At 44.5% G+C, this 13,145-nt stretch overlaps 2 protein-coding genes across 9 annotated transcripts in view; one reads left to right on the top strand and one right to left on the bottom strand.

Annotated features, from left to right (window-relative positions):
* GTF3C1 (general transcription factor IIIC subunit 1) overlaps positions 1–4,697 on the bottom strand; it is a 38,967-nt gene extending 34,270 nt beyond the window's left edge. The window contains exons 1-6 of one of the 2 annotated variants that reach the window (XM_014890931.2): positions 4,461–4,697; positions 3,284–3,493; positions 2,937–3,113; positions 1,718–1,861; positions 1,059–1,155; positions 483–606 (exon numbers count right to left, since the gene is read on the bottom strand). In XM_014890931.2, the coding sequence (XP_014746417.2) occupies positions 483–606; positions 1,059–1,155; positions 1,718–1,861; positions 2,937–3,113; positions 3,284–3,493; positions 4,461–4,690 (982 nt within the window). In that variant the 5' untranslated portion in view covers positions 4,691–4,697. Of the gene's footprint in view, positions 1–482; positions 607–1,058; positions 1,156–1,717; positions 1,862–2,936; positions 3,114–3,283; positions 3,494–4,460 lie in introns of those variants that run through there. The other variant, XM_088174532.1, reaches the window with a different exon arrangement.
* A 59-nt stretch (positions 4,698–4,756) lies between these two features.
* KATNIP (katanin interacting protein) overlaps positions 4,757–13,145 on the top strand; it is a 55,590-nt gene continuing 47,201 nt past the window's right edge. For 2 of the 7 annotated variants that reach the window (XM_014890978.2, XM_088174531.1), the window contains exons 1-5: positions 4,774–4,924; positions 5,432–5,559; positions 5,988–6,063; positions 7,505–7,674; positions 12,072–12,163. In XM_014890978.2, coding sequence (XP_014746464.2) covers positions 6,002–6,063; positions 7,505–7,674; positions 12,072–12,163 — 324 coding nt within the window. In that variant the 5' untranslated portion in view covers positions 4,774–4,924; positions 5,432–5,559; positions 5,988–6,001. Of the gene's footprint in view, positions 4,925–5,431; positions 5,560–5,987; positions 6,064–7,504; positions 7,675–12,071; positions 12,164–13,145 lie in introns of all 7 variants that reach the window. The other 5 variants (XM_088174529.1, XM_014890976.2, XM_014890973.2 and 2 more) reach the window with 5 other exon arrangements.

The following is a 13,145-nucleotide window of genomic DNA, read 5'->3' as shown; positions in this document are numbered from 1 at the left end:
GACCTTACTTCCATAATTTGATAGGAAACTTTTTAGAGAAGCTTTGCACTCTCATGGCTTTCAGGAAAAGTCATAGAATGGTCTAGTTTTTAACTTATTTCATAATGAGCCTTCTTTTCAACATAACTTTTTGCATCTTTTTGTCAAGTTCACTGACTTATCATTTAACTTCAACCTGAAAGGTCAGCAGACTGCCTTGTTCCTACTCTCTATTGGGTTGAGCCTGAGTCTCATCAGGTCCCAAGATCAAAGCTTACACTGATATCCAACAAACTTGATGACATTCATTCCTTAAAAATCTGTAACAAATGCTTAATTCAAGTGGGGTGCAGCATCTTAACTTTAGTAGCACATTTATCTACATAATTGCATGGAAAGGTTTTTTACTTACACCTCTTTTCATAAATGAAAGATATGAAGCTCAGATAGAATGGCATCAATGTAATCACACAAAAAGAGAGAAAAACCATTGTTCCAGTCACCTTTCTTTGTCTTGTAGGGTCCCCCACTGGGGTTCATGTCTTGCAAGGGGACAGACACGACCTTGGCCAGGCCAGCATTCATCATGTACTGATAGAGACGTTTGAAGGTTCTCTCACAAAGGCCCTGATGCAAAGAGAAACAGCAAAAGTCACTGCAGCCCAAAAGCTTCACCTGCTGCTGGTATCAAAGGCATTCATATCACCTCTTCTTACAACACAGTATTTTGGGGTAGGGTATCTCAAGAAACTTAAAAGCCTTTTAGTGCAGAACCTGAGATGTTCCTGAGTGTGTTGTAACCCTCCAGCTCTGCCATCCACACAAACAGCAGCAGTGGGAAAGTAAGAAGTGCATGATGACATCCAGTGACAAAATATTTCTGAGGCTGTGGTTGGAAAAGAACTGCTTCCCTATGATAAACACCACCAGCTCCATCTGGTAGGTTTTTAAGATCCTTCTTTTGATATCCTAGCCCAAAATTTTGTTCAACTTTAGAAGCAGGTAGTATGACTGAGTGCCTTTGATACTCAGCATCTAGATTCTAGTGAGTGAGAATTTGAAAGAGTAATGAATCTCACCAATTCTTCCCTCAAGTTTCCTAATGTTTCCATCTGGTTTGAACGAGCACTTAGCATACTTGAGAGCTTCTCCATCAGAATATCATATTTGCTCCTCCTAACCAAAAAAGAGAATTATTTTACATGTAAGTTTGCATGTAACTTCATAAACGTGAGTTGTAGCTTTAGAAACTGTCAGTCACTAGAGAAAGTATGCTAAGTGTTCTCAGATTGGTTTAGGAATTCTAATTTTCTTTTCCTCCTGTGAATAGCACATGAGATAATTTGTCTCTAAGAAAAGACCTCAGTGAGGAAACAATGACTAAGCCCAAGCTGTTATTTCACTGGCAACCCACAGAAGCACAAGTTCTAATCATAAACAAGACAGGAAAACAAAACAAAAAATCTACTAGAAATGTGTTTAAGTGAAAACAGTCAAAATTAACTGAATGATTAGTGCTGCAAAAAGAAGAGTTATGTTTATGTAGGCAGATGACAGGCACTAGAAGAACCTGTTGTTTACAGCTCCAAGCCAAGTTTTAAAGTGTCCAACATTTGGAAGAGGAGTTAATAAATTGGAAAGCGTCAATTCCAGGAAACTTTGATGGTTCTGTGAGAAGAGAACAATCCCTCATCGCAGTAAAAGGTCAAAGTGTACCCAGGGGACCCCCAAACCATACCTGTCAGCATGGAAGCGAGTCAGCAGCAGCAGGATGGAGTACTGCTGTGCTCCACTCGGCAGGCGGATGACGTGGGACTGCATCGTTATCAGGCCACTCCTGTCCAGTACTCTCCTGTGATAATGAAGCTTTCCAGCATCCACTCTAAAGAAAAGATGGCAAGATAACTATAGGAATAGGAACTTCTGCAAACAAATTCTAATTAACCAGTAGCCAGAACACTTTACCTACATTACCTGTAGCCTTAGTGACACGTGCTAATTTTCAAACTGACTCGAAACTCAAAGTTAGGAAGTGCCACAATTACAAAAAACTGGGAAATTTATTTTCATAGTTAATCCGATTAAACAGAGAAATACCTCTGACTTTGACCTAGAGCCTTTAGGCACAGAGTGTCATGTGGTTTGATGAGGGGGTTAAATCAGCATTGTATCTCCATGTTCTTTTCCATCCCCTCTTTTTAACTCGTGGCTGTGTTGCAGTCACTGCCCTCCTTGGAAGAGATCTGGGATTCACTTCCCTCCTTGGTGAGCTGGCTTGGGCCACCAAACTGACAGAAAAGCATCCATAAAGGTCTTTCCCTCTGTCCCCATCAGCCTAGTTACCTACAAGAACTCCTTAAGTGGCAAAAAACCAATGCCAGGTAGCGTACAAGCTACAACCCACTCGTGTCCTATAAGCAGTGAATCCTTGGAGCAATGCTGATAGTCTCCAGAACTTCAGGACAAATCCAGAAGTTCTCTAAGAAGGTGTGTAGTGCTCCTCCATCAGCAAAATACATGGAATTTGGGAGCTGGTAACTCAGGCTCCCACTCAGCGGAGGAGATGTCACACGGGGAAATGCTGTGGACAAAAGGTGACCATCCAAGAATCCCTTCAGAATTTGGTAAGATACTTAGACAGCAATTTAGAAAAGGAAATGAAAATCATTCTTCCATCCCAAATTTGAAGAAAAAGTTATTTAGAAAAAGCAAGAACTTTCACAAATTAGAAACCTGTGTATTGACCCACCAGAAAAATTTTTAGCTCTCTGAGAAAATATCAGGAAGGATAATGGACTCAAGGATGAGATCAGCACAGTTCTACCACACTGGCTCCCAGAACCAAGCACTCCAGGTAGTAAGAATGAAACACTGCAGTATAGACGAAAGTTCAAATATTCACAGGAACACTTAAAATCAACCTTGGATTTAATTCTCAGAGCAAGATACAAACTTACTTGAAAGCCCCACTGTGAAGGTCCCTCTGAAGCTCTCCCTGCCACCGAGCTCGGCCCAAACGCTCCAGGATGCAGTAGGAAAAGTCAGGGAGTTTCAAGTCAGGGTCCCCCTCCCAGCCTATTAAAGCTCTGTAACGCTGCTCTTGGGAAGCAACAATGACTAATTTCTCTCCCCATCTAAGAAACAGAAGGAAAAGTAATGCATTGTAATGGGCTCCATAAAAACAGAGAGATCAATCCCTTTCTTTTCACAAACACCGTTCTCGATGTTATCTGTACAAACTGAGCAAGGACTACAATTTAGAACTTAAAAGTATTTTAATGCCAGATATAAGGATTTCACTCACTTTTCAACAGCTTCTTTGTAAGTATAGCAAGGCTGCAAATCCTTCTTCCTTATTTGATCAGTGATATCTACTCTCTCTTTAAAATACTGGCAGGAACCTTGTATGCCATCTTTGTTATCCAAAATCATGTGGATAGGATAAATATCATCTGAAGAAACAGGATCTCTTTTGGTTTCCAATATTCCTGTTTCAAGGTCTATTTCTTCATATCTGAAATAAAACCAAAGAGCCAATATTCAACCAAGCAAGGAGAAATACAAGATTGCCACAAACAATGCTGATACCTCTAGGAAGTATCTTGGAAATATGAAGCTCCTTTGAAACCTCTGAACTAGGAAAAACACGAAGAGCAGAGCTGTACTCAAGCATGACCAATCCTTTACAGCAAGCAGAGTGCAGAAGGCAGAAGGAGGAAGGAGCATTATTTAATCTTTGAAAAGTCAAAGATATGGTGGGAATAAGAAAAGTAGTGGGAATAAGAAAAACGTATAGTTCATAGCTAAGGAAAATGACAGGGTGGTACATCCACCCTACTGACCAAGACATATAAAATCTGTCTGTACCTAATTATGAAGCAGACATTTGAATGGAAATCAAGTCAGGACTCATATACAGGTCTCATAAACCACAGAAGCATCAAAATTGGAAGAGAGTTTTAAGATTATCCAGCCATCCACCAGCACTACCACTGTGACCCCTAAAACCCATCACCCAGTGCCAAATCTGAAACACCTGCAGGCATGGTGCCTCCACCACCTCCCTGGGCAATCTATTCCAATGCCTGACCCTCTGAACAGTGAAAATTCCTTTTGCAATACCTAAACAGCGGCTCAGAGCCACGCTCTGCCCTGCCTGCTGTCAGCGGCTGCCGAAGGGCCCTGCAGCAAAGCCTGGGCGAGAACGGGCAGGCGGCACCCGGGCCGGGTTTAGCCGGCAATGAGTCCGGGTTTAGAACCTCAACCTGGCCGGGTCTAGCTTGGTAATCGGGCCGGGTTTAGCCCCTCAACCTGGCCGGGTCTAGCCTGGTAATCGGGCCGGGTTTAGCCCCTCAACCTGGCCCGGTCTAGCCTGGTAATCGGGCCGGGTTTAGCCCGGCCACCAAGCCCACGTTTCGCCCAGTAACCAGGCGCGGGTTCTCCGGCAGGAGGGGCCGGGGCCGGCCGGTCGCTGCCCTCACCGGTCGTGCAGGCGGAGCGGCGGGCGCGGCCGGGGCAGGAGGTAGAAGCGCACGTCGGGCTGGGCGCTGAGCGCGGCCCAGAGCAGCTGCTGCGTGTCGGGCTCCAGCGGCAGCGGGAAGGGCGGCGAGCGGGCGGCCAGGCGCTGCCAGAGCGCGGCCGCGGTGATGCCGTCCAGCCCCTCCAGGGCCACCTCGTCCAGCAGGGCCCACAGCGGCTCCATGGCCTCCATCCCCGCCGCCGCTTCCGGGCCCGCGGCGCGCAGGAACTGACGGCGGCGGCGGCGCGACCGTCGCCAGGGAGACCGAGCAACAGGCCCGGCCCGGCCCGGCCCGTGCTGCCGGGGCTGTGTCTGCCCGGGATCCGTGTCTGCCCAGGGTTCGCGTCCGGGGACTCTGCCCCGGGATCTGCGTCCGTCCGGGATCTCTTTCCCCGGTCCGTATCCGTCCGGCAGCTCTCTCCGGGGGTCAGTGTCCGTCCCGGGTCCGTGTCCATCTGGGGGCTCAGTCTGGGGTTATTGTCCTCTGGGGCTCTGTCCCGGTCCGTGACCATCTAGAGCTGTGTCCAGGTGTCTGTTCCGGATGTCTGTCCCGGGTCCGTGTCCATCTGGGGCTGTCCCGGGGGTCTGTCCCGGGTCCTTGTTGATCTGGGGCTGTGTCCAGGGGTCTGTCCATGTCCATCTGGAGCTGTGTCCGGTGCTCTGTCCCAGGTTCATGTCCATCTGGAGTTCTGTCCCAGGTGTCTATCCCGGGTCCGTGTCCTCTGGAGCTGTGTCCAGGGCTCTGTCCCAGGTGTCTATCCCGGGTCCGTGTCCTCTGGAGCTGTGTCCCGGGCTCTGTCCCGGGTGTCTGTCCCGGGTCCGTGTCCATCTGCGGGGCCGGGTCCCAGCCGTGCCTCGGGCCGGGTCCAGGCTGTGGCAGAGCTGCCCTGCGGTCTGTAAGGGACAAAACACGCGGTTGTGTCTTTGGCACAGAGCTCACCGAAACGTGCTGGTGGCACATTGAAACTTCTGAGAGTGTGAGAGCACAGCCCGGCACAGCCTGTGGCAGCGACGTGGTGAGGATTGCTGGAAAAATTCAGGTTTCCTGAATGGCAAGCCAGGTAAAATCTTTAATTAAACACTTCAAATCTGTACAGCCTCAGTAGCCAAGAAGCTGTAGGATGCCCTGACCTAAGGAGTAGTAGGAGCTCAGAGAATTCCTTCCACAGCTGCGCTTTGGGCACAGCTCTCAGCTGTGCCCCGGGGTTGTCTTGCTTGCCAGGGCTGGCATTATAAAGTTGTTACAGCATATGCCTTCTACTTTTAGAGTTCTTTGGTTCTTCAGTGGATTGTAAGGGGTTCTGCAAAATGAGTAAAACAACTACTGTTTCCTCTGTTCTTTGGGAGCTTTATTTACAGCCCTGACAGCTTTATGCCTGGTTGAAGGAGGAATGTTTTTCAGTTTATTGCCTTCTCATCTATTGAGGGTGCAAAACCAGTGGTACTCCATAATAAATCATTCAGTGTGACCATTATATTCTCATTTCAGGTTTATTTTAAGACATGGTGACTGACTTTGATGAAAAACATGACGAATATTTAATATCCCTTCAGCAGAGAAACCGGTAAGATTCGCATTTGTTACCACTTTGGGGATGAAATATTTGTTGTATTGTATCAAATATCAGCAGCTGTGATGCAAAGTCTGACTTCCTGTGCCTTAAAACATTCAGGTGTTTCTTCTTCCCTTTGTTTGCTAAAACTTCTTATTTCTAGAGGAGATCACGTTTCTTCAGCATTTAAAATATAAATACATTTATTAATAAAATATTAACTTTTTCCACAGCTGACGGGGAAGATTTTTGTTTGTACATCAAGAGGTTGTAGATTCAGAACTGGCAGCTCACATTGTGTGAAGATGTAATTATGAGGCACAATTATGTTGTCAGAAATACAGAAAAGTGGGAAATGAGGAAAGCCAGGTTGCCTTTGCAAACTTTAGTGTTTTTCAGTCAAGTTTCAAACATTTCTTTTCCTCTTTGTTCATGTGTTTTTATCACTATACCCTGGACAGATGAACTTCATAACTTAATTTAAAAGAGTCTCCAGAACTTTCTTGCTAGATTCCTTCCTTTAACACAAGTCATAAGATTTCTAATCAAATTCTATAACAAAATGGTTTGGTAAAAAGACCTTGAATGTCACAATTATGTTAAAAGACAAGACAATTTTTGTGACCACATGTTTCTTTCCTATATAATATGCTGAAGCAGTTTTAGAAAAGGATAAAAACAGTTTATTTAATGGTTAAACCAACTTGCATCCTTGGTATCAGAGCTCTGACTGCTGGGGACATGCTCTTGGGAAATGGTTGCTTGTGTCACAGCACAGACACGTGGGGGGCTTTGGCTGGTGGATTGACCCATCCTGGAGTCAGAGGGAAACCAGGTGGTGCAGGGGAATGCACAAATTGTCACCCACATGATGCCAACCTCCTGGCCTGCATGTCACCTCACCAAAGGAATTAGCATGGCCTGGGTATAAGCCATGGTGAAAGGAGAGAAGATGAGAGTTGGAAGAGGGAGAGCAGCTGCTTCACTGAGGCCATGGAAGGGCATTATTTTGATATTATTTTAACCAGCATTTAATTTTCTAGTATCTCTAACTGTAGTGTTGGCTGGGGGCTTTCCACCTCCAGTTTTGAAACACAAATCATCTTTTTTTATTCTTGAAAAAAGGCCAAGAGTTTTTAAGCTTTTTGAAATTCTAAGTGAAATTCTTTAAAATTCTTAAGAAGAAAGGTTAAATATGCAAATTACCAAATGGAAAAAATAACATAAAAAAACCTCAGAAAAGCTTGGTCAAATTTCATCTGTCACAGCATGTGGGTGCTGATACACACGTTACAGAACAGGAACAGACCCTGGAAGGTGTATTCTCAAAGGTTTCCTTGAACTGGGAACATATTTTTCAGCTTTGTGGCATGATGTGTTGTTGTATTTCTTGATGATCTGACCATCAGTGTATGCACAGTGCAAGGATGAATTATTGGCCTTTCTCCTTCAGGCTGCAGGAGCGGTTAAAAAGAAAAGATCCCATGCAAATCCGACTGGAGCAGCTGGAAAAAGGATTTTCTCTGTATGTGAATGGAGCTAACTCTGAGCTGAGAAAATACCGCAGGAAAATCACCCCAAACAGCTGCCTGAGAAACAGATCCCAGCCCCCCAGGACAAAGGGTGAGTGCCAGGGCAGCCTGGCAGACAGGTCACTGTGATGCAGGGACAGCACCACTGGAGCCTGGGGCATGAAATTCCATGGAAATCAGAGTGCTTGAGCTGCTTGTGTGTAAGGAATAGTCTCTGCAATACCCTATCCATTTTTCATTCCATCCCTCTTTAATCCTAACATTTAACTACCCTCTTCATTTGTTAAACAGTTCTAACTAAAAGTAGAAGATTAGAAATGTGTATAAATTGTCAGTGGAAAATAATGGTATACCTTTGACACATAACACCATTAAGAGGATTTAAGATCTGATGGACTTCAGTGTTATCCAAGTCTTGTGTCCTGAGGACAAATGACATTTGATGACATAGACTGTAATCAAATTATATCCACTAATAGCTTCATTAAGCTCATAAATTATGTTTAAGCTATAATAGTTGTCTTAAAAAGATAGCTAATCTTTATTTAAATATTTGAAGTGAAGAAAATCGACCATTTTTCCCCAGTGATTAGCTGGCTTTATGGAAAAATGGGTATTTTGTTTCTAATTTAAGTCTGTCTGTCATCAAGAGCAGTGCAGTGACAGGAATAATTTTGCATGCATGAAAGTATAAAGTATGAGCTTGCTGGCCTTCTAATCTATTTAGCATAATGAAAAGAAAGTTGATTTTACTAAATCCCTGTGTAAAGCAGTTTACCAGCCTTAGTCAGTTATATTCACACTTGCTACAACCTGAGAGTGATTTTTTAATGTGTGGTAGCCTGCTTAAGCTTAAGTTTCACCCAAAAATGAAGACAAAGAGTTAAAGAAGTTGCCTAGTATGGTAATTTCTTGACTGAAAGTTTATTAATCTTAATGATACTGGAAACCAACTTTTCCTTCAATAACTTTTCCAACCATGGCTCTAACTTCATCTCCTTCATTTGTTTTCCTGCTACACTGGGCACATACTTCTTGTTTGCAGGCTGAGGTGTGTTCAGCTTGTGTGATTTCCTGCAGGTTGTGTGTGATGGTGATGAGGAATCAGCTTGTCACCTGGCTCCACTGTTCTCTGTGAAAGTGAAACCTTGTGTGCAACGATGTAAAAATGCTCATGTTCTTGGGTACTGGGAAATGGTGGAAATTGGATGCTCTTTCACACAGATACATCTTCAGGTAGCTAAAGAGGGTGTAAATCAATGTTTTGGACTTTTTGCTCCAAAAATTGTGAAGAGATATTGTGGCAGCAGCTCTAGTGCAACTCTGTCAAGGGAAATTCCTTCTTAAAGTTCTGCTGTGCAGTTGTTAGGTCTTAGCTTAACTAAAATTCTTTATGGTCCCTTAGAGACATTTGCTTCAGCCAAAGTAGAATACATATCTTAGGGATCTCTGAAGACTCCAGTTGCAGTCTCTGTTCCTTTCCTCAACTCCATCAATCAGAGACTGTAGCAGCAGCTCTGCAGAAGATAACTCAGTGTTTTGCTGTTTCTTAACTCACCAGTGGTGTTGTTTTAAACACATAAAGCTGCAGTGAAAGCTACCAGCTGAGCCATCATCCTGTCGTTTTTCCTCTTCCATTTGGTTTTGCCACTGGAGTCCAGAATGGGATTCACTGCTGCCCTGTATGAGCTTCTTGCCTGGGGGTTCTACTTTAGCAATTTTGTGGTGTCTTTCATTTTTAGGCATTTCTTCTCAATGATTGAATATGATTTTACTTACAGGAATGATTCCTAGCTGAGATACAGCACTGAGTTTTCTTCCCTATCCATCTCCCATGAGAGTTATTGCATCATTTATTACTTTTAAAGCATCCATCTATAGGATTAGTTGTCCCTGAAAAATTAGGAATGGGTGGTACTTAATAATCCAGAACGGGCATAAATCCCTCTTTCTGATTCCTGAAAGTGTCGTCATAAATTTATTTGTCAGGACTGTTTTCTTTGTGTTCCCTAGGAGTAATTACTGATAATAGTGATTGATAAAGTTTGTATGCTTAGGATTGGTAATGAATTAAAGTAAATGATGGGTTGGAGGGGAGTGAAGCTGGGCTCTAGGTGTGCTGGCATTTCTTTGGGTCTGTAACCCACACATGGTTTCACAACTCTGTGTGTTGTTCCAGTGAATATCTGTGTGGTCACAAATATGTGGTTTGAGGGTAGTGTGGGGTCTCCTTGGATCAGGATTAATATTTGGAGGATGTACTTCTCAGTCCAGTCAAATAGGCACTGACAAATCTGAGGGAATGACACCACTGGAGCTGTTCTGTGTGCCCAAACAGGTACTGGTTGGTATTCACATCCCATCCATCCCATGGGAAGGATATTTTTGTTCCAAAGTAATGTTTGTTGCACAGATGACTTGCTCAGCTGCATCAGCTTCTGCCTGGGGTTTCAATTACTGTTTTTCCTGGCTTAGAAAGACCTGGTCATGTGAATCCATCACTAAGTAGAATCAAGGAATCACATAACTGGGAGGGACCTTAAAACTCATTTTGTTCCACCTTCTGCCATGGGCAGGGACACCTTCCCCTGTCCCAGGCTGCTCCAAGCCCCGTCCAGCCTGGCCTTGGACACTGCCAGGGATCCAGGGGCAGCCACAGCTTCTCTGGGCACCCTGTGCCAGGGCCTGCCCACCCTCCCAGGGAACATTTTTTTCCTAATATCCAATCTAACCCTGCTCTCTGGCAATGGGAAGCCATTCCCTCTTGTCCTGTCACTCCATGACTTGAAGAGAGTCTCTTCAGACATTCAAGCAGTTCTGAGGATGAAGTTCTCAGCAGTGTAGCATCAGTCCTGCCATCTCCCCCTTTCCTACTGACATTTGCAGCACACTTGAGGGGCTGCTGGGCAGTTGCTTTGAGAGGTGGATTCTCAGAGAGTGCAAGGGAAAGGTGTTTCCAGTCTCTCCCAAAGCACTGACTGAATCTAGCCTTGCTTCTCACAGTGTAAGCTGAAGACACTTCACCCTCCGTGCCAGCAGAGCAATCAGCACCAGTGCTGGCTCAAAGGATTTCTGGTGTTCCTTGGGAATAGCCTGCTGGAGTAGCAGGAGCTCTGCTTGGAAGGGCTGTTTCTCCTCCTTGGAGCAGTCCATCCTTCTTCCTCTCTGTGTTTAGTCCTGTTTTGGGCCTCTGAGACTCCAAACTTTGTGCTAGAGCAATAGAACAACATCCTGCAATGCTGTGATCCTTCCAAATGGACATGAGCAAACACTGTTCCCCCAGGATGGTCCTACCCTGGGTCTGTTCCCTCCTGTGTGCTGGGACCAGCTTTTGTGCAGTCTCCTGGTGAACCAGATTGCCCAAGGGCCTGTAGCTAGAAGGAATCTTTTATGTTTTCCCACAGTCAAAGCTTGCCATATCAATTCTCTGAGCAGGTCACTGCACAGGTGCATGTAGGGTTGTCCAACCTCCAAAAAAGAAAATATGGGATTGAGAGCTGTAAAGAGCAACCTGATCTGATTCTGAAGTAAGCCCAGCTTTGAGTGGAAAGCTGGACTTGGTGACCCCCAGAGGTTCCTTCCAAATGAAATCTTTCTGTGATTCTCTGACCTTTGTAGGACAATAGCTTCTTTTATTGGTAGTGCCAGTTCCTGCAGCCTTAGGGTGACCATTAAATTATGGCTTAAAGAAAAAAGGTTTTGCATCAGCTGTTTTTCTCCACTGAGATGAAATGGAAGCTGTAAATCTGTCTTGGCCATAGGAAATGAGATGCCTTTATTTAGGATGCTACTGAGAGTGTTGGTGATGCCTTTGTTCCATTGAGGATGCTGATGTGACCTGCAAGTTGTTTGTCTCTTTCTCTCAATCAAAGCACCTTCTCAAAAATCCATTGTTCCATTCTAAGCTGGGACCATTTCCAGCACACAGACCCTTAGTTCTCCTTGACCATACAGAGATTTTTTGCAGAAGTTCCTGAACCAACTCTTCCTTGCCTTAAAAATGAAGGATAATGGTTGGTTGTCCTTCATTTATAGCTTATACGTGAAGAATCCTTCTCTGCCAGTCTGCCTTTAGTAGTTGGGTTCTAGGCTCAGTTGGCTTCCTCAGACAGGTTACTTTCTACCCAAATGGGGGTCAGAGTGATGTGTACCCCTGTTCTAGAATATATTTCTGTATTTTCATATCAAAAAAGGTGGGGCTTCCCCTGCTGTTAAGCTATTGTATCTTAAAAGAATTTATTCTCTTAAAAACACTTGATGCTAACTGTCCCTGAAGAGGTTCAAGACTCCTGCTGCTAGAACTGGCCAGGATCTGATGTGGGATGTCTTTGCAACTGTTGATTCCATTCATGTGTCAAGTTTACTCTTCTGTCCTCTGGGGGAAAACAAAACCCACAAACCCATGAACAAAGGTGTCTGCTAATTGTCTAATATTATATTTCTGCTTTTTCTCTCCTGTCTTCTAATCCTGGTGTGTCCCTGCTGAAGAAGCAGCCCAGCTAGAAGAGAGTGCCCAGCTAGTGCCAGAACACAGCACTCAGACTGCCCCAAGCAAGATACAGCGCAAGAATTGGCTTCAGGTATGGGGCAGGTGGCAGAAATGGGGCTTTGAACTAATTCCTAGGGTGCAAATAACTTTAGGGGAAATTGGCTGCAAGTGGACAGAATGGGCAGCTGGGACACTCTGAGTGGCTTGGTCTGGATATTGACACCATGAAATGCTACCCTGCCCACATCTGTGTCTGCTTGGAAGCCTAAAGAGGCAAATCTCATTGGAGGGGTTTGGTTTCAGTGACATTCATCACAGAAACCTTTGTGGCCTGGACATGAGTGGCTCAATGTGTCCTCCAGCAGAGTAGCTGCTGCTGGATAGCTCTGATGGCACCCTAGGGAATTTATCTAGTGCAAAGAATGGAAAACTCATTTTGGAGAGACATGCCTGCCTGTTACTGCTGTTCTCCACCCTGCAACAGGATTAAGGGACAAAGAAATGTAATTTGCATAATTTGAGTAATAATTTGCCATAAATTCTTGTAGATCATAAGAGAGAGAAATGCATATAAATAAAAATATGCTATCTATAAGAAATTTGGAGCCATCAGCCTCATAGGTGTTGGTTCACCAGAGAAATCTCAGAAGAGAAACCTATTTTCTTTTAGCCTAAAGAAGGATCTGAGTTAACCTGTCAAGGACTTAATTAAAAGAATGAATGTGAATTCAGAACAATGGAGACATATCACCCAAGTAATTACACTACTTGATTAGGCATTGGCCTGGCTGGATGTCCAGTTTGTGCTTGAGTGATGGGATCAGAGCTCTCTGGCACTGTGAATCAAGTGTTTGTGCTATGCAGGTTTTCTTTTCTTTAAGAAAGTACTGCACATTCAAGCTTTAAGGCTGCATTACTTAATTTACCACCCTTATTGCTTAGTTGAATTCATTTTCTCTACTTCCATTATGGCCTGTCAGGACTTCTTTGCTGAATTTGCCAGATGTGTGGCTCTGTACTAAAACCTGGTTGCTTCTTGGGACTAGCTTAGGATAATTCCTTTTATCCACCTG

This window comes from Sturnus vulgaris, chromosome 16, assembly GCF_052056855.1.
Source record: "Sturnus vulgaris isolate bStuVul1 chromosome 16, bStuVul1.hap1, whole genome shotgun sequence".
In the NCBI taxonomy this organism is placed as follows: domain Eukaryota; kingdom Metazoa; phylum Chordata; class Aves; order Passeriformes; family Sturnidae; genus Sturnus; species Sturnus vulgaris.
Note: the sequence above shows the minus strand (reverse complement) of the source record. Positions and strands in the feature narration are given on the sequence as shown.